Source organism: Somniosus microcephalus, chromosome 32 (genome assembly GCF_052327205.1).
Source record: "Somniosus microcephalus isolate GS21.2 chromosome 32, FLI_Smic_1.0, whole genome shotgun sequence".
Taxonomy (NCBI): Eukaryota; Metazoa; Chordata; class Chondrichthyes; order Squaliformes; family Somniosidae; genus Somniosus; species Somniosus microcephalus.
Window position 1 is genome coordinate 6,041,897 of NC_141018.1, and position 19,743 is coordinate 6,061,639.

Here is a 19,743-nt window from a genome sequence, read left to right on the forward strand (position 1 = left end):
TTACCTTTTTTGTTTTATTTTTATGCCAAACAGGGATGAACAAATTCTGTAGTTCATCCATGCAATCTTTAAATGTTTGCCATTGCCTATTCACCGTCAACCCTATAAGTAACATTCCCCAATCCATCCTAGCCAACTCGCGCCTCATACCATTGTAGTTTCCTTTATTTAATTCAGTACCCAAGTCTCTGAATCAACTACTTCACTCTCCATCTTAATGAAGAATTCTATCATATTATGATCGCTCCTCCCCAAGGGGCCTCGCACAACAAGATTTCTAATTAATCCTTTCTCATTACATAATACCCAGTCTAAGTAAATTGGCTTTAAAAATCTCATGCTGTGATTTGTTTTCTATCGCATCCCTCAGGAAACGTATGTGCATTTTAATGGTGATCTGATCATGGGTACACATGGGTGCAGTGCTTCAAAATATAACACAATAGGCAAATGGCTACGAATCACTGTTTATTGAGTCACAACAGATATAAACATGAATGGTTCATTCCAGTTAAATTGTCAAACTTTAAACTGTGGGGCATAATAAAAAGCACGATATAGGGTATTCCATTATTCAATGATTTCAAAAGGTGCAGTAACAGTACGAGGGTTTAGAAAGTGTAAAACTGACAAACAGGAAATCCTGTCTGCTGAAAGTGAGGTAGAGTAACATATTTCAATCCATGCCGGTTATACACGTCCTCCTTGGTTCACAAGGTTCTGCTTTTTGCATGTCTTTGTGCAGTAAATACTCCACCTAAAGAGCTGTATGGAAAACACCCAGCAGTAAAAGGGACCGTCCCTTTCTTTGGTTCAATAGTAATTTCGTAATTTAAAAAAATCCAATTTAGCCAAGAAGACGGCTGTATTATCAGTTGCTTCAGTTTGCTCAGGTAACTGTGCCTGTTGTCTGAGGTGCTCAGTTTACTTCATAGTATGGAGTGTCCTTTCTGTTTTTGCAATGACATCCGCAGCCTTACTGTTGAGCTCCCTGCATTCTTTCAAAACACCTGCGTATTAAATATAGGGAAAAGGTCATTAAAGCGCCAGTAAGAATTGTTGAGATTCAACAGAATAACTGAAGTTTAAAACAAAAACAGCAGAGCTACACTTAAAACGGGATCGGTTGCTGCAACATCAAATTGTGCAGTAGGTCAGACAAGTTGTAAGAATCCTCACCATAAAACTGTTCAATAGCTTGATCAGTCTGTGTTTTCTGCACTGGTTCCAGTTCCCAGTAACTGTCCTCAACCCATTTCTTTGGACCAGGTAGTTCACCAAAAGGACCACTGCTGTACATTTCTGAAAATAAAGCAGAAAGAACTTGCATTTCTACAGCCCCTTTCATGACCTCAGGACGTCCCAAAGTGCTTTTCAGCCATTAAAGTACTTTTGAAGTGAAGTCACTGTTTTAATGTAATGAAACGCAGCAGCCAATTTACGCACAGCAAGATCCCACAAACAGCAATGCGATAATAACCAGATAATCGGTTGTCATGATGTTGGTTGAGGGATAAATATTGGCCAACACACCTGCCAATCTTCAAATCTTGCCATGGGATCTTTTACATCCGCCTGAGAGCGCAGACGGGGCCTCGGTTTAACGTCTCATCCTAAATTTAAATAAAGGAAACTACGATGGTCTGAGGCGCGAGTTGGGTAGGATTGATTGGGTAATGTCACTCAAAGGGTTGACGGTGGACAGGCAATGGCAAACATTCAAAGACCGCATGGATGAACTACAGAATTTGTTCATCCCAGTTTGGCATAAAAATAAAACAAAAATGGTGACTCAACCGTGGCTAACAAGGGAAATTAGGGATAGCATAAGATCCAAGGAGAAGACATATAAATTGGCCAGAAAAAGCAGTAAACCTGAGGATTGGGAGCAGTTTAGGATTCAACAAAGGAGGACAAAGGGATTAATTAAGAAAGGGAAAATAGAATATGAGAGTAAGCTTGCAGGGAACATAAAAACTGACTGTAAAAGCTTTTATAGATATGTGAAGAGAAAAAGATTGGTGAAGTCAAGCGTAGGTCCCTTGCGAACAGAATCAGGGGAATTTATAATGGGGAACAAAGAAATGGCAGACCACTTAAATACATATTTTGGTTCTGTCTACACCAAGGAGGACACAAATAAACTCCCAGAGATGTCGGGGAACATAGGGTCTGATGAAAGGGAGGAACTGAAAGTAATCAGTATTTGCAGGGAAATGGTGTTAGGGAAATTGATGGGATTGAAGGCCGATAAATCACCAGGGCCTGATAATCTACATCCTAGGGTACTTAAGGAAGTGGTCCTAGAAATAGTTGATGCTTTGCTGATCATCTTCCAGCATTCGATGGAACCTGGAACAGTACCCATGGATTGGAGGGTAGCTAATGTTACCCCACTATTCAAAAAAGGTGGTAGAAAGAAAATGGGGAATTACAGACCGGTAAGCCTGACATCGGTAGTGGGGAAAATGCTAGAGTCCATTATAAAAGATGTAATAGCAGAGCACTTGGAAAACAGTGACAGGATCGGACAAAGTCAACATGGATTTACAAAAGGTAAATCGTGCTTGACTAATCTACTGGAATTTTTTGAGGATGTAATTGGTAAAATAGATAAGGGAGAACCAGTGGATGTGGTGTATTTGGACTTTCAGAAGGCTTTCGATAAGGTCCCGCATAAGAGATTAGCGTGTAAAGTTAAGGCACATGGGATTGGGGGCAAGGTATTGATGCGCTATCAATTACTCATAAAAGACTGAGAGTTAGAAGAGTAACTAAAGGCTTTTATTAACAACAGAATGGAGGTCTGCCTCGAGTGGTCGACCGGTCCAGGATACTAAGGGCTGGGGAGCAGTCACCTTTATACTAGGACCTGTGGGAGGAGTCAGCCGAGGCATGTCCAGGCATGTACACAGTGGAATACAAACAGGACAAACAGGAATACAAACAGTGGTTTACCACATTCACCCCTTGTTTAAAATTGAGTCCGGCGGGGTGAAGTGTATTAAAAGTTAGTGTATTGGAGTCTCTCCGGAGGTCTTGTCTGCCGCTGTGATCGGCGTGGCGACGGCAGGGGTAGTGAAGCTTCCGGCGTCGAGTCCAGCGTAGGCTGTGGCACAGGCGTGTCGTCCTCGTAGATGTCGAGCGGGTCGCGGGGCCCAGGCCTGCCGTCTGCTGGGGCTGGATATCGGATCGTGGGGGGGGGGTGGTAGTGGGTTACTGTGGTCCCCGAGGGTGCAAGGTCTCTTATGGAGACTGTGTCCTCCCGCCCGTCCGGGTATGCGATGTAAGCATACTGGGGGTTGGCGTGGAGGAGGTCGACCCTCTCGACCAGGGGGTCCGTTTTATGGGTCCTCACGTGTCTTCTCAGTAGGACCGGCCCTGGGGACGTCAGCCATGGCGGTAGCGATGTCCCTGATGTGGACTTCCTTGGGAAGACAAACATTTTCTCATGAGGGGTGGCGTTAGTGGCAGTGCAGAGCAGTGACCGAATAGAGTGGAGCGCATCGGGGAGCACATCCTGCCAGCGGGAGGTTGGAAGGCCCCTAGACTTTAAGGCTAGCAGGACGGCCTTCCAAACTGTCGCATTTTCTCTTTCCACCTGTCCGTTCCCCCGGGGGTTGTAACTGGTGGTCCTGCTTGTGGCAATACCCCTAGTTAGCAGGTACTGACGGAGTTCGTCGCTCATAAACGATGAGCCCCGGTCGCTATGGATATAGCTGGGGAAGCCGAACAGGGTGAAGAGGTTGTTCAGACATTTAATGACCGTGGCACTGGTCATGTCCGGGCAGGGGAAGGCGAACGGGAAACGGGAGTACTCATCAATAATATTGAGGAAGTACACATTGCGGTCGGAGGAGGGGAGAGGCCCTTTAAAATCAACGCTCAGGCGCTCGAAGGGGCGAGTGGCTTTTATCAGGTGGGCCCTGTCTGGTCTATAAAAGTGTGGTTTGCACTCAGCGCAGACTTGGCAGTTCCTGGTCATGGTCCTGACCTCCTCAATAGAGTAAGGCAGGTTGCGGGCCTTGATGAGGTGGAAGAACCTGGTGACCCCCGGGTGGCAGAGGTCATTGTGGAGGACCCGTAGTCTATCGATCTGCGCGCTGGCGCAGGTGCCACGCGATAGCGCATCCGGGGGTTCATTTAGCTTCCCTGGCCGGTACAAGATCTCGTAGTTGTAGGTGGAAAGTTCGATTCTCCACCTCAAGATCTTGTCATTTTTGATTTTGCCCCTCTGCTTGTTGTTAAACATAAAAGCAACTGAACGCTGGTCAGTGAGCAGGGTAAATCGTTTTCCGGCCAGGTAGTGCCTCCAATGACGCACAGCCTCCACAATCGCCTGGGCCTCCTTCTCAACAGCGGAGTGTCTGGTCTCCGGGCCTTGGAGGGTTCGTGAAAAGAAGGCCACGGGTCTCCCCGCCTGATTGAGGGTAGCGGCCAGGGCAAAGTCGGACGCGTCGCTTTCCACCTGGAAGGGGATGGATTCGTCCACTGCGTGCATGGTGGCTTTGGCAATGTCCTCCTTGATACGGTGGAAGGCTAAGCGGGCCTCTGCCGTCAAGGGAAAAGAGGTGGACTTGATCAGCGGACGGGCCTTGTCCGCATAGTAGGGGACCCACTGGGCGTAATAGGAGAAAAACCCTAGGCACCTCTTCAGGGCCTTGAGGCAGTGGGGCAGTGGAAGTTCCATAAGGGGACGCATCCGGTCGGGGTCGGGGCCGATGACTCCGTGTTCCACAACACAGCCAAGGATGGCGAGGCGGTTTGTGCGGAATATGCACTTCTCCTTGTTATATGTCAGGTTTAGGAGTTGGGCGGTGCGGAGGAATTTTTCGAGGTTTGCTTCATGGTCCTGCAAGTCACGGCCGCAGATGGTCACATTGTCCAGATATGGGAAAGTGGCCTGCAACGCATTTTGATCTACCATCCGGTCCATCTCCCTTTGGAAGATGGAGATCCCGTTGGTGACGCCAAGGGGAACCCTAAGGAAGTGATAGAGGCGGCCGTTTGCCTCAAAGGCAGTGTACTGGCGGTCCTCAGGGCGGATGGGGAGCTGGTGGTACGCTGATGTCAGGTCAATGGTCGAGAAGACGCGGTACTGCGCGATCTGGTTGACCATATCAGCTATACGGGGGAGTGGGTAGGCGTCCAGCAGGGTGTAGCGATTTATTGTCTGGCTGTAGTCGATGACCAGGCGCTGCTTCTCGCTGGTCTTAACGACCACAACCTGGGCTCGCCAGGGGCTGGTGCTGCCCTCAATAATCCCTTCTTTCAGGAGCCGCTCCACTTCGGTTTTAATGAAAACCCTGTCCCCGGCACTGTATCGCCTGCTCTTTGTGGCGATGGGCTTACAGTCGGGGGTGAGGTTAGCAAACAGTGGTGGGGGGGTGACTCTGAGTGTGGAGAGGTTGCACCTGGTGCGCGGCGGGCAATTTGGAAGCTGCTGGCTGCGGACTGTGAGTGGGGGTAGGGGTCCACCGTACGCCATCGTAACACTTTTAAGGTGGCACTGAAAATCTAACCCCAGCAGGACGGCAGCGCAGAGGTCAGGCAGGACCAGAAGTTTAAAATGATCGTACACGGTCCCGTCTACTACGAGTGTCACCACGCAGTAGCCGCCGATGTCCGCCGACTGGGACTCGGAGGCCATAGAAATCCGCTGTTGCGCGGGCAGGACTGGGAGAGAGCAACGCCGCACCGTGTCGGGGTGGATGAAGCTCTCCGTGCTCCCAGAGTCAAAAAGGCAGATTGTATCGTGACCATTTACCTTAATGTCCATTGTGGAACTGGCCAGTTGGTGCGGTCTCGCTTGGTCCAGTGTAACGGATGCCAGCGTAGGGGTCGGTGTGTCGCTGCGGGTATCAGATGAGGCGGTGTCGGGGGCCTGCTGCGTCCCGGCTGTCGTCCAAGATGGCGGCGTCCATGATCCCCATGTGGCTGGAGGCGTCCAAAATGGCTGCTGTACCGGTGATTCGCACACGGCCGGGGAGGTCCAAAATGGCGGCCCGCATGGCCCACACGCGGCGCTGCTGGGGTTCGGGGTGGCTTTGGCCCTGCAGACGCTAGCGTAGTGTCCCTTCTTCCCGCAGCCCGAGCAGATCGCGTTTTTCGCCGGGCAGCGCGCTCTGGGGTGTTTTGCCTGGCCACAGAAGTAGCATTTCTGGCCTTGGGGCACTGCTGTCTGGCCTTGGGACACTGCTGCGGTAGTTGGGCCGTTGTTGGGGTGTGGCTGGGGTGGCACGGCGCTATGAGGCGGTCCTACCGTGTCCCAGGCTGTCATTCCCCGCGGCGTCCACGGTGCAGAGGAGTAGGCATCCATGCCCTGGTAGGCTGCATCCAACGATAGTGCGAGTTCAGAGGCCTTGTTGAGGTCGAGATTACTCTGCTCCAACAGTCGCTGTCGTGTGTAATTGGATCTGTGGCCCGCTACAAAAGCGTCCCGGATAAGTTCCTCTGTGTACACGGCGGCCTTTACATCCTTACAACCACAGGCCCGGCCAAGCACAGACAGTGCCTGAAGGTATTCCACGGTCGATTCCCCAGGTTGTTGTTTACGACTCCCCAGGAGGTGCCTGGCGTACACTTCGTTCACTGGGCGCGTGTACTGGTCCTTGAGGAGCTTGATAGCATCCGCGTACGAGGTCGCGTCTTGGATGACCGAGTACACTCGGTGGTTCACTTTGGAGGTCAGGACATCCAGTTTGTCCTCGTCCGATTTGATTGCTTCGGAGGCGGTCAGGAATTTTTCGAAACACTTAAGCCAGTGAGTAAACTTGGTGGATGAGTCCGCCTCCCGATGATCTAAGTCCAGGCATGCTGGTGTGAGGATCTTCTCCATTATAAAAATGTTGTTAATAAAATTGATGCGCTATCAATTACTCATAAAAGACTGAGAGTTAGAAGAGTAACTAAAGGCTTTTATTAACAACAGAATGGAGGTCTGCCTCGAGTGGTCGACCGGTCCAGGATACTAAGGGCTGGGGAGCAGTCACCTTTATACTAGGACCTGTGGGAGGAGTCAGCCGAGGCATGTCCAGGCATGTACACAGTGGAATACAAACAGGACAAACAGGAATACAAACAGTGGTTTACCACAGGTATTGACTTGGATAGAGAACTGGTTGGCAGACAGAAAGCAAAGAGTTGGAATAAACGGGTCTTTTTCCGAGTGGCAGGCAGTGACTAGTGGGGTACCGCAGGGATCGGTCCTTGGGCCCCAGCTATTCACAATATATATTAATGATCTAGACAAGGGAACTAGATGTAATATCTCCAAATTTGCAGACGACACAAAGCTGGGTGGGCGTGTGTGCTGTGAGGAGGATGCCAAGAAACTCCAGTATGATTTGTACAGGTTGGGTGATTGGGCAGAAGCATGGCAGATGCAATATAACGTGGATAAATGCGAGGTTATCCACTTTGGTGGCAAAAACAGGAAGGCAGATTATTATCTGAATGGCAATAGATTGGGAGAAGGGGAAGTGCAACGAGACCTGGGTGTCCTTGTGCACCAGTCGCTGAAGGTAAGCATGCAGGTGCAGCAGGTGGTTAAGAAGGCAAATGGCATGTTAGCCTTCGTAGCAAGAGGGTTTAAGTACAGGAACAAGGATGTCGTGCTGCAGTTATACAGGGCCTTGGTGAGACCACATCTTGAGTATTGTGTGCAGTTTTGGTCGCCTTATCTGAGAAAGGATGTTCTTGTCATGGAAGGAGTTCAGGGAAGATTCACCAGGCTGATACCTGGGATGGCAGGAATGACGTATGAGGAGAGATTGGGTCGATTGGGCTTGTACTCGCTGGAGTTTAGAAGAATGAGAGGGGATCTCATTGAAACTTATAACATTCTGACAGGACTGGACAGACTAGATGCAGGAAGGATGTTCCCGATGGTTGGGGAGTCCAGAACCAGGGGTCACAGTCTAAGGATAAGGGGTAGGCCATTTAGGACAGAAATGAGGAGAAATTTCTTCAACCAGAGAGTGGTGAACCTGTGGAATTCTCTACCACAGAAGGCAGTAGAGGCCAATACATTAAATATATTTAAGAAGGAGTTGGATATATTTCTTAAGGCTAAAGGGATCAAGGGGTATGGGGAGAAAGCAGGGACCGGGTACTGAATTTGGATGATCAGCCATGATCTCATTGAATAGCGGAGAAGGCTCGAGGGGCCGAATGGCCTACTCCTGCTCCTATCTTCTATGTTTCTATGTTTCATCCGAAAGACGGAACCTCCGACAGTGCAGCACTCCCTCAGCACTGCACTGGAGTGTCAGTCTGGATTTTATGCGCAAGTCTCTAGAGTGGGACTTGAACCCATAACCTTCTGACTCAGAGGAGTGCGACCCACTGACACACAGCTGACAATGCAAAGTGTTTACACAGACAATATGATGGTTAAGCAATTGCTTTTTGTTTCGTTGGTCTCCTGTGGCATTGCTGACGGTGTGCCAGAGGGTAAAACGGTGTCTGCTACTGTGGAGCTACAACGCCAACTGCTGGCGGCAATCTATAACTGCAGCTGTTACCAGGACCATGTTCACATAGAGAAGTCCCATTCTAATGGATTGCGTAGGCATTTTCAATGTTAAATGCGAACAAAAAAAGTGACACCAAAAATCATGACAACAGATTTAGATCGAGTAAATAAAGAGAAACTGTTTCCAATGGCTGAAGAGTCGCTACCCAGACGGCACAGATTTAAGGTGATTAGCAAAAGAACCAGAGGCGACATGAGGAAAAACCTTTTTTACGCAGCGAGTGGTTAGGATTTGGAATGCTCCGCCTGATAGGGCGATGGTCACTGATTCAATAGTAGCTTCAAAAGGGAATTGGCTAAATACTTAAAGGAGAACAAATTGCAGGGAGATGGGGAAAGAGCGGGAGAGTGGGACTGACTGGATTGCTCTTCGAAAGAGCCGGCACAGACTCGATGGGCCGAATGGCCTCCTGTGGTGTATGATTCGGTGATTCTCTAACAGGAACTGAAGTTGTGCTCACATAACATCAACTTGTATTTATATAGCACCTTGAACGCAGTACAACATCCCAAGGCGCTTCACAGGAGTATTATCCAACAACATTTTTAATACAACGCTAGTCGATCTCCTGTGGTGCTACACACAGGGAGTCACGCCCTAAATGTAGTGTTCAGGTGAAGCGGGGTTACAGGGTGGAGGAGAATTGGACCAGAGCACACAGACATAATTTAATCCCTATTTTGAAATCATAGTTTCTATCTTTTTTATATTTCCATTATAAATTCCTTTATCCACATTTAGAATAGAAACTACCCATGTAAGCTCGTCACACGAGATGTGCTCTTTCACCGAGGAACAGCACTACAGGAAGTTCATGCAGACATGAGATTTTTAATGTATACATAGAAAAACACAGCTGAATATGGTATTGTGCCTCCTTCATTGGTTGGTGAGTATTTCTCTCTTTCTCGCTTTTTTCCGAACTTACTTTTTGTGGTTTAAAGTTTCTAGGCTCTCTGTTGTGTAGCGGGGAGTGAAAGTAAACAAGGGCCCTTGAGTAGATCATTTAATTGTAGTGTAATTAGTGGAATTGATTTGATTTAATTTAATTTGAATTAATGAAAGGGTAATTCATGGCAGGACAGCTCGGCCCCATGGCATGCTCTTCCTGCACTATGTGGGAAATCAGGGACACTTCCCGTGTCCCTGACGACCATGTGTGCGGGAAGTGTATCCAGCTGCAGCTACTGACAGACCGCATTGCGGCGCTGGAGCTGTGAATGGATACATACTGGAGCACTCGCGATGCTGAGAACATCGTGGATAGCACGTTTAGGGAGTTGGTCACACCGCAGGTAAAGGCTGCACAGGCAGGAAGGGAATGGGTGACCACCAGGCAGAGTAGTAGGCGCAGGCAGATAGCGCAGGGGTCCCCTGTGGCCATCCCCCTTTCAAACAGATGTACCACATTGGATATTGTTGAGGGAGATGGCTTATCAGGGGAAGGCAGCAGCAGCCAACTTCCTGGCACCATGGGTGGTCCTGCTGCACAGGACGGGAGGAAAAGAGCAGGAGAGCTATAGTGATAGGGGATTCTATTGTAAGGGGAATAGACAGACGTTTCTGCGGCCGCAAACGAGACTCCAGGATGGTATGTTGCCTCCCTGGTGCAAGGGTCAAGGATGTCTCGGGGCGGCTGCAGGGCATTCTAGAGGGGGGAGGGTGAACAGCCAGTTGTCGTGGTGCATATAGGTACCAACGATATAGGTAAAAAAATGGGATAAGGTCCTAAAAGCTGAATATAGGGAGTTAGGAGGTAAATTAAAAAATAGGACCTCAAAGGTAGTAATCTCAGGATTGCTACCAGTGCCACGTGCTAGTCAGAGTAGAAATAGAAGGATATTTCAGATGAATATGTGGCTAGAGGAATGGTGCAAGGGGGAGGGATTCAAATTCCTGGGACATTGGAACCGGTTCCGGGAGAGGTGGGACCAGTACAAACTGGACGGTTTGCACCTGGGCAGGACCAGGACCGATGTCCTAGGGGGAGTGTTTGCTAGTGCTGTGGGGGAGGGTTTAAACTAAAATGGCAGGGGGTTGGGAACCTCTGCAGGGAAACAGAGGAAAGGGAAGCAAGGATAGAAACAAAAGACAGGGAGGAGAAAAGCAAAAGTAGAAGGCAGAGAAATCAAGGGTGTAAATCAAACAGGGCCACAGTACAGGAAACTCTCGATTTACCGGCACCTAAATAACCTGAAATCTCTGTTAACCGGCAAAATTCAGGAGTAGGTTCAGGTAAGTTTTAATTCATATTAGTGGCCATTCCTGGATCTTGTGGCCGGGTTCCTGCACCTGTTGCTAAGCAACAGGGACGCTTGGATCTTGTGGTCGGGTTCCTGCACCTGTTGCTAAGCAACAGGGACGCTTGGATCTTGTGGCCGGTTCCTGCACCTGTTGCTAAGCAACAGGGACGCTTGGATCTTGTGGCCGGAGTTCCTGCACCTGTTGCTAAGCAACAGGGAAGCCTGGATTTGTTGCTGTGTACGGAGCTCTTGTACCTTTTACTATACCTCTCTGTAATCCGGACTTTTTGATAAGCCGGCACCACGCTACCCGTTGGTGCCGGATAAAAAAGAGTTTCCTGTAAATAAGAATTCTAAAAGGACTAAGAGTGTTTAAAAAATCAAGCCTAAAGGCTTTGTGTCTTAATGCGAGGAGCATTCGTAATAAGGTGGATGAATTAGCTGCGCAAATAGAGGTAAACTAATATGATTTGATTGGGATTACGGAAACATGGCTTCAGGGTGGCCAAGGCTGGGAACTCAACATCCAGGGGTATTCAATATTCAGGAAAGATAGGCAAAAAGGAAAGGGAGGTGGGGTAGCATTGCTGGTTAAAGAGGGGATTAACACAATTGTAAGGAAGGTTATTAGCTCTGATGATGTGGAATCTGTATGGGTAGAACTGAGAAACACCAAAGGGCAGAAAACATTAGTGGGAGTGGTATATAGACCTCCAAACAGTAATGCGGAGTTTGGGGATGGCATTAAAAGGGAAATTAGAGAAGCGTGCAATAAGGGCACAGCAGTCAACATGGGTGACTTTAATCTACATATAGATTGGGCTAACCAAATTAGTAACAATACTGTGGAGGAGGAATTCCTAGAGTGCATACGGGATGGTTTCCTGGACCAATATGTCGAGGAACCAACTAGAGATCAGGACATCTTAGACTGGGTATTATGCAATGAGAAAGGATTAATTAGAAATCTTGTTGTGCGAGGCCCCTTGGGGAGAAGCGATCATAATATGATAGAATTCTTCATTAAGATGGAGAGTGAAGTAGTTGACTCAGAGACTAGGGTACTGAATTTAAATAAAGGAAGTTACGATGGTAAGAGCCACGAGTTGGCTAGGATGGATTGGGGAACATTACTTAAACGGTTGACGGTGGATAGGCAATGGCAAACATTCAAAGACCGCATGGATGAACTACAGAATTTGTTCATCCCTGTTTGGCATAAAAATAAAACAAAAAAGGTGACACAACCGTGGCTAACAAGGGAAATTAGGGATAGCATAAGATCCAAGGAGAGGGCATATAATTTGGCCAGAAAAAGCAGCAAACCTGAGGATTGGGAGCAGTTTAGGATTCAGCAAAGGAGGACAAAGGGATTAATTGAGAGGGGGAAAATAGATTATGAGAGTAAGCTTTCAGGGAACATAAAAACTGACTGTAAAAGCTTCTATATAGATATGTGAAGAGAAAAAGATCGGTGAAGTCAAGCGTAGGTCCCTTGCAGTCAGAATCAGGGGAATTTATAATGGGGAACAAAGAAATGGCTGACCAATTAAATACATACTTTGGTTCTGTCTTCACAAAGGAGGACACAAATAACCTCCCAGAGATGTCAGGGAAAACATAGGGTCTAATGAGAGGGAGGAATTGAATGAAATCAGTATTTGAAGGGAAATGGTGTTAGGGAAATTGATGGGCTTGAAGGCAAATAAATCCCCAGGGCCTGATAATCTACATCCAAGGGTACTTAAGGAAGTGGCCCTAGAAATAGTAGATGCATTGCTGGTCATCTTCCAAAATTCTATAGACTCTGGAACAGTTCCCATGGATTGGAGGATAGCTAAAGTAACCCCACTATTTAAAAAGGGTGGTAGAGAAAAAACGGGGAATTATATACTGGTAAGCTTGGCATCGGTAGTGGGGAAAATGCTCGAGTCCATTGTAAAAGATGTAATAGCAGAGCACTTGGAAAACAGTGACAGGATCGGACAAAGTCAACATGGATTTACAAAAGGTAAATCATGCTTGACTAATCTACTTTAATTTTTTGAGGATGTAACTGGTAGAATAGATAAGGGAGAACCAGTGGATGTGGTGTATTTGGACTTTCAGAAGGCTTTCGATAAGGTCCCGCATAAGAGATTAGCGTGTAAAGTTAAAGCACATGGGATTGGGGGTAAGGTACTGTCTTGTATAGAGAACTGGTTGGCAGACAGGAAGCAAAGAGTTGGAATAAACGGGTCTTTTTCCGAGTGGCAGGCAGTGACTAGTGGGGTACCGCAGGGATCGGTGCTAGGACCCCAGCTATTCACAATAGCCCAGAACTTGGTGTCGGGGGCTTGCCGCACGTGCAAGCCCCCGATGTGCACTTAATAATAATAATAATCATAATAATAATCAACTTTATTGTCATTGTTAGTGCACAAGTGCAGTACAATGAAATGTAGGCTTGTGGCTCCCGCGAGTGTACATTTAGATTAAGACATTTAAACATTCAACATCCATTTGGCTTGTAATACATTAACATAAACATAATAAAGTGCATTGGCAGATGTGCAGGCTTTAGAGTTTATTTGTGGAGTTCAGTAGGATGACAGCCCTGGGAAAGAAGCTGTTCCTAAATCTGGTCGTTCGGGTGCGAATGCATCTGTAGCGTCTCCCAGATGGCAGGAGGGCGAACAGACTGTGGCTGGGGTGGGTAGGGTCTTTGATGATCGACCGTGACCTCCGTAAACAGCGTTTCTGGTATATGTGCTCTATGGTCGGTAGCCGGGTGCCGGTAATGCGTTGGGCAGTTTTGACTACCCGCTGCAGGGCTTTCCGGTCATAGTAGCTACAGCTGCCATACCATACTGTGATACAGTTCGTCAGGATGCTCTCTATTGTGCAGCGGTAAAAGTTAGAGAGGATCAGGGGTGACAGGTTACATCCCTTCAGCCTCCTTAGGAAATATAGGCGCTGCTGGGCCTTCTTCACCAGAGAGGAGGCATTGAGGGACCAGGAGAGGTCTTCCGTGATGTGGACTCCGAGGAACTTAAAGCTGTCCACCCTTTCCACCACAGCCCCATGGATGTGGATGGGGGTGTGACTTCCGCCTTTAGACTTCCTGAAGTCCACAATGATTTCTTTGGTTTTCTTGATGTTAAGGGCCAGGTTGTTATCGGCGCACCACTTCACGAGATGCTGGACCTCCTCCCTGTAGGCTGACTCATCGTTGTTGGTGATCTGGCCTACTACCGTGGTATCATCCGCAAACTTGATGATGGTGTTGGAACCATGAACAGCCACACAGTCGTGGGTGAAGAGGGAGTAGAGGAGGGGGCTCAGCACACATCCTTGTGGGGCCCCCGTGTTCAGGGTCGGGGGGGGCGGGGGGGAGGTGTGGTTACCTAATTTGACAGACTGGGGTCTGTTTGTTAGGAAGTCCAGGGTCCAGTTGCAGAGGGAAGTGTTCAGGCCAAGAGTGTGGAGTTTGGTGGCCAGCTTGTTGGGGACGATAGTGTTGAATGCTGAGCTGTAGTCTATGAACAGCATTCTGATGTAGGTCTCTTTACCATCTAAGTGATTCAGTGCAGAGTGTAGAGCAGTTGTGATTGCATCCTCCGTTGATCTGTTTGCACGATAGGCAAACTGGTGTTGGTCAAGAGAGGCGGGAACACTGGCTTTGATGTGAGCCAGGGCCAGTCTCTCGCAGTGGATTTCCTGTCAGTGGCCCGGTTCTGATGTTGGCGCGCTGTGCTAACCTGACCCAGCGGCGTAGTTAGTGCGATGTGCCGGCTGGGATCAGGTGAGCACTGTTCAGCCAATCAGGGGAGGGGAAACTTCATTCATAAGTTTGAGAGTAAGAACTGTCAAACTCATGAGAAGTACTGCACCCCAAAACACTACTTAAACTTTAAATAAAATTTAAAAAAACAACCCAATCATTAAATCTATATATATAAATCGGTACTTCTGTCTGTCTGTCTGTCATTCTGTCTGTCATCGCGTGTGCGTCTGTCGGGTATGCGCTCGAAAGTTACAGGGCGTACCTACGCGCGCGTTACCTCCAAAGAAAGCTTACGCTTCCGAGACGGTTTTAAGCGTATTTACGTTTTGGCCGGGCTAAAATCGCGCCCGCCGTATCCCAAAAACCTTAACATTCCGCTCATTAGCATCTCATTATCCGCTCATTAGCGACAGAGTGACCTCGAGCTCGACCAATCGTACGCCGGGTTGCTGGCGTGTGCCGCCGGGCCAATCGGTGCGTGTGTGGCCGGGCCTTATCCTTCTGAACCGAGGTGAGTCGTCGCCATCTTGATTCCAAACTTTTCCTTTCTTTTTCCCGCTTTCTGCGTCTTAAAAAAAAACGTTGCCTTTAAAACACATATTGTTTTTTTAAAAAATGATTTAGAAAGTAATTAACTTATCTAATCTCATTAATTTTCCTACCTTTCCCCGTTTTTCCAGGTAGGCCTAGAAGCCTCGGCGTCTCCTCTGCACCCACGCCCGAGCTAGGCACCTCCCGGCCCCACTCGAAGGCTGGAGGGCCGAGCCTCAGCCCAGCGCCGCTAGGGTGCGCGCGCAGCAGGAGCTGAGACGCGGCGTCTCTCTCTGGCTCGGCCGGGGGGCGGGGCTTGGTCAGCGTCACGGATACCCCTGGCAAACGGGCCCGCCGGCCGAGCCAGAGATAGACGCCGCGTCTCAGCTCCTGCTGCGCGCGCAATCGGTGGTCTTCACCTCGGGGGGGGGGGGGGGGGGGGCGCGACCCTCGGTGAGGGGGGGGGCGCGACCATCGGGGGGGGGGGCGCGACCCTCGGTGGGGGGGGGCGCGACCCTCGGGGGGGGGGGGCGCGACCCTCGGGGGGGGGGGGGCGCGACCCTCGGGGGGGGGGGCGCGACCCTCGGGGGGGGGGGGGGGGGCGCGACCCTCGGGGGGGGGGGGGGGGCGCGACCCTCGGGGGGGGGGGGGGCGCGACCCTCGGGGGGGGGCGCGACCCTCGGGGGGGGGGGGCGCGACCCTCGGGGGGGGGGGGGCGCGACCCTCGGGGGGGGGGGCGCGACCCTCGGGGGGGGGGGGCGCGACCCTCGGGGGGGGGGGGGGCGCGACCCTCGGGGGGGGGGCGCGACCCTCGGGGGGGGGGCGCGACCCTCGGGGGGGGGCGCGACCCTCGGGGGGGGGCGCGACCCTCGGGGGGGGGGCGCGACCCTCGGGGGGGGGGCGCGACCCTCGGGGGGGGGCGCGACCCTCGGGGGGGGGGCGCGACCCTCGGGGGGGGGGGGGCGCGACCCTCGGGGGGGGAGGGGGGGCGCGACCCTCGGGGGGGGAGGGGGCGCGACCCTCGGGGGGGGAGGGGGGCGCGACCCTCGGGGTGGGGAGGGGGGCGCGACCCTCGGGGGGGGGGGGCGCGACCCTCGGGGGGGGGGGGGCGCGACCCTCGGGGGGGGGGGGGGCGCGACCCTCGGGGGGGGGGGGGGGGGGGCGCGACCCTCGGGGGGGGGGGGGGCGCGACCCTCGGGGGGGGGGGGGGGGCGCGACCCTCGGGGCGGGGGCGCGACCCTCGGGGGGGGGGGGGGGGCGCCCTCGGGGGGGGGGCGCGACCCTCGGGGGGGGGGGGGGCGCGACCCTCGGGGGGGGGCGCGACCCTCGGGGGGGGGGGGGGCGACCGTCGGGGGGGGGGCGCGACCGTCGGGGGGGGGGGCGCGACCCTCGGGGGGGGGGGGGCGCGACCCTCGGGGGGGGGGGGGGGGCGCGACCCTCGGGGGGGGGGGGGGCGCGACCCTCGGGGGGGGGGGGGCGCGACCCTCGGGGGGGGGGACCCTCGGGGGGGGGGGGGCGCGACCCTCGGGGGGGGGGGGCGCGACCCTCGGGGGGGCGGGCCGCGACCCTCGGGAGGGCCCCCCCGCCCTCCCTCCCCCTTTTTCCCCACCCGCCCTCCCCCCATCCCTCCCTTCCCCTCCCCCTCCCCCCCCGCCCTCCCCCCCTCCCCCCCCTTCCCCCCAGTCGCTCTCTCTCTTCCCCCCAGTCGCTCTCTCTCTTCCCCCCAGTCGCTCTCTCTCTTCCCCCAGTCGCTCTCTCTCTTCCCCCCAGTCGCTCTCTCTCTTCCCCCCAGTCGCTCTCTCTCTCTCTCTCTTCCAACAACAACATGCCTCGAAAAAGCCTTGGCACCGCCGGGCACTTCAGCTAGTTAAGTATAAATAAGTTTAAAAAAATAATTTAAACAATTTTTTTTTTTGAAAAAAATTAATTTTTAATAAAAAGAGTCTAAAACTAAACTTACCTTATTGTAGATTCTTTAAAATAATAAACCTGTGGAAAAAAAATTCTAAATTGCACTAAAACACCACTTACCTGTAAAAATAAATACTTACGTTTGCTTTTTACAAGTGTAAAGACCGGAGGCCTTTACACATGCGCAAATCCCCCAAAACAGAGGAAATCCAAGACGCACGCGCTGCCCCCTACAGCGCACGCGCTAGCCTCTTCACCTCTTGGGTTAGAGGAGAGGAAATGCCGGTTTTCAGCGCATGCGCTGTGCATGCTGAAAACCGGCATTTCCTCCAGCCAGACGCGTGAGTACCCCTTCCGTACTCACGCGTTTGGGGAGGAATTGCTGCCCCAATATATATATATGATCTAGACAAGGGAACTAGATGTAATATCTCCAAGTTTGCAGATGACACAAAGCTGGGTGGGCATGTGTGCTGTGAGGAGGATGCAGAGAAACTCCAGTACGATTTGGACAGGTTGGGTGATTGGGCAGATGCATGGCAAATGCAGTATAATGTGGATAAATGCGAGGTTATCCACTACTCTCTGTTTCCTGTCACTTAGCCAATTTCCATGCTGCCACTGTCCCTTTTATTCCATGGACTTCAACTTTGCTGGCAAGCCTATAATGTGGCACTTTATCAAACACATTTTGGAAGTCCATGTACACCACATGAACTGCATTTCCCTCATCAACACTGTTGCCTCAGCAAAAAAATCAAAAAAACTCAGTAATGTCAGAAGTGAGGATGTTCGCTGATGATTGCACAGTGTTCAGTTCCATTCACAACTCCTCAGATAATGAAGCAGTCCATGCCCACATGCAGCAAGACCTGGACAACATTCAAGCTTGGGCTGGTAAGTGGCAGTTAACATTCGTGCCACACAAGTACCAGGCAATGACCATCTCCAACAAGCGAGAGTCTAACCACCACCCCTTGACATTCAATGGCATTACCATCGCCGGATCCCCCACCATCGACATCCTGTGGGGTCACCATTGACCAGAAACTTAACTGGACCAGTCACATAATTACTGTGGCTACAAGAGCAGGTCAGAGGCTGGGTATTCTGCGGAGAGCGACTCACCTCCTGACTCCCCAAAGCCTTTCCACCATCTACACGGCACAAGTAAGGAGTGTGATGGAATACTCTCTACTTGCCTGGATGAGTGCAGCTCCAACAACCCCATCTCTGTGGTCTCCTTCAGCACCCCCCACAAGATGTCTGCGCTCCTCAAATTCTGCCCTCTTGAGTATCCCTGATTATAAATCGTTCAACCATCGGTGGCCGTGCCTTCAGCTACCTAGGCCCTAAGTTCTGGAATTCCCCCCCTAAACCTTTCTGCCTCTCTACCTCTCTTTTCTCCTTTAAGACACTCCTTAAAACCTACCTCTTTGACCAAGCTTTTCGTCATTTGCCCTAATTTCTTATGTGGCTCGGTGTCAATTTTTTGTTTTATAATACTCCTGTGAAGCGCCTTGGGACGTTTTACTACATTGAAGGCGCTAAATAAATACAAGTTGTTGTTGTTGAAATAAGTGTAGGTAATAAAATGTAACTCTGGGGTAATAAAATATAACAGTTGGTAAGGTTTTTTGATGTATAAAGGATCATGGTTTTCAACAGTCTGTCAGAGTGCTCGAAAGATACAGAAACCAGGAAAAGTCACTCTCTGTATACAGTTACGGCCGATCACCTTTTACTGTGCATCGCTACGAAGTCTCGTGCTTGCTCGAAACGTGTTGTGAACCAGGGAAAGGAGGTTGACCATTCTGTACTTTCTGTGGTACATCATCACGCCTGTCTTAGTCAGAGATTACACAAAGAAACATTGCAGAACTTTAAAGTATTCTCACTATCGATTGTCCTTCTAGCCAGTACCCTGCTACCTCCAGATTCTTTTGCCCAAAATGTTGACAGGCACAAGATAGAGAGAATTCAAAATTGCACGGTTGGTATATTTTGCCCCAGAAATAAGATATTTGCAGCTTTTCCTGAGGGTTTAATTGTTTGCTACATTATACATTTCAGAGTGGTTAATTTTCTCATTTTTACTTTATAACTAAGAACAAATCTATAACATTTCCAAATGGTTCTCCCTGATTGCACAGGTAGTTTTATTAATTTTGTTCTGCACCAGGTAGAAAGGACAGATCTTAGTGTTAATGATTTAAATTTACTCCGCCGATTGGACACTTTTGCACATCACTGGCACTTGGAAAACCGGCAGAGCTGTTTGTATGACATTACTGTCAGTACTGAAGGGCTTTTAGTTCTCTCTTTGCTTTGGCACAGTCCTACTTCTGCAGTATTCTCAAAACATTGAAAGAGCTGGCAGTGCAGGCAAAGGAGAATAATCAATGATACGGAGAAAATCTGCCCACAGAAATGGCAAGATTGAATATGCCTGCTTTTCATTAACAGGGGATTGAGGGAAGATAGCAATAGCAGGAAAATGGTGCCTTATATTAAAAGCAGTGGAACAATCTTTTAAACAAAGATCCGATTGATGCCCAGTTAGATAGGGAAAGATAGACAACAGTGCTGCAATAGGGTAGCCAAAATAAGGGGGAAAAATGGATGAGCTTCTTGTATGATGGGCACTTGCAAATGGATTCCCTCCATGGCCTTGTCCCTTCCTATCTCTGTAATCTCCTCCAGCTACACACCCCCTCCCCACCCCCGAGATATCTGCGCTCCTCTAATTCTGCCC

At 50.4% G+C, this 19,743-nt stretch overlaps 1 protein-coding gene across 2 annotated transcripts in view; it reads right to left on the bottom strand.

Moving 5' to 3' along the window:
* Positions 1–453: 453 nt before the first annotated feature.
* Positions 454–19,743, bottom strand: part of lrrc61 (leucine rich repeat containing 61) — a 38,294-nt gene continuing 19,004 nt past the window's right edge. For both annotated transcript variants that reach the window (XM_085972034.1, XM_085972035.1), the window contains 2 exons: positions 1,180–1,302; positions 454–1,010 (listed from right to left, as the gene is read on the bottom strand). In XM_085972034.1, the coding sequence (XP_085828160.1) occupies positions 925–1,010; positions 1,180–1,302 (209 nt within the window). In that variant the 3' untranslated portion in view covers positions 454–924. The remainder of the gene's footprint in view (positions 1,011–1,179; positions 1,303–19,743) is intronic.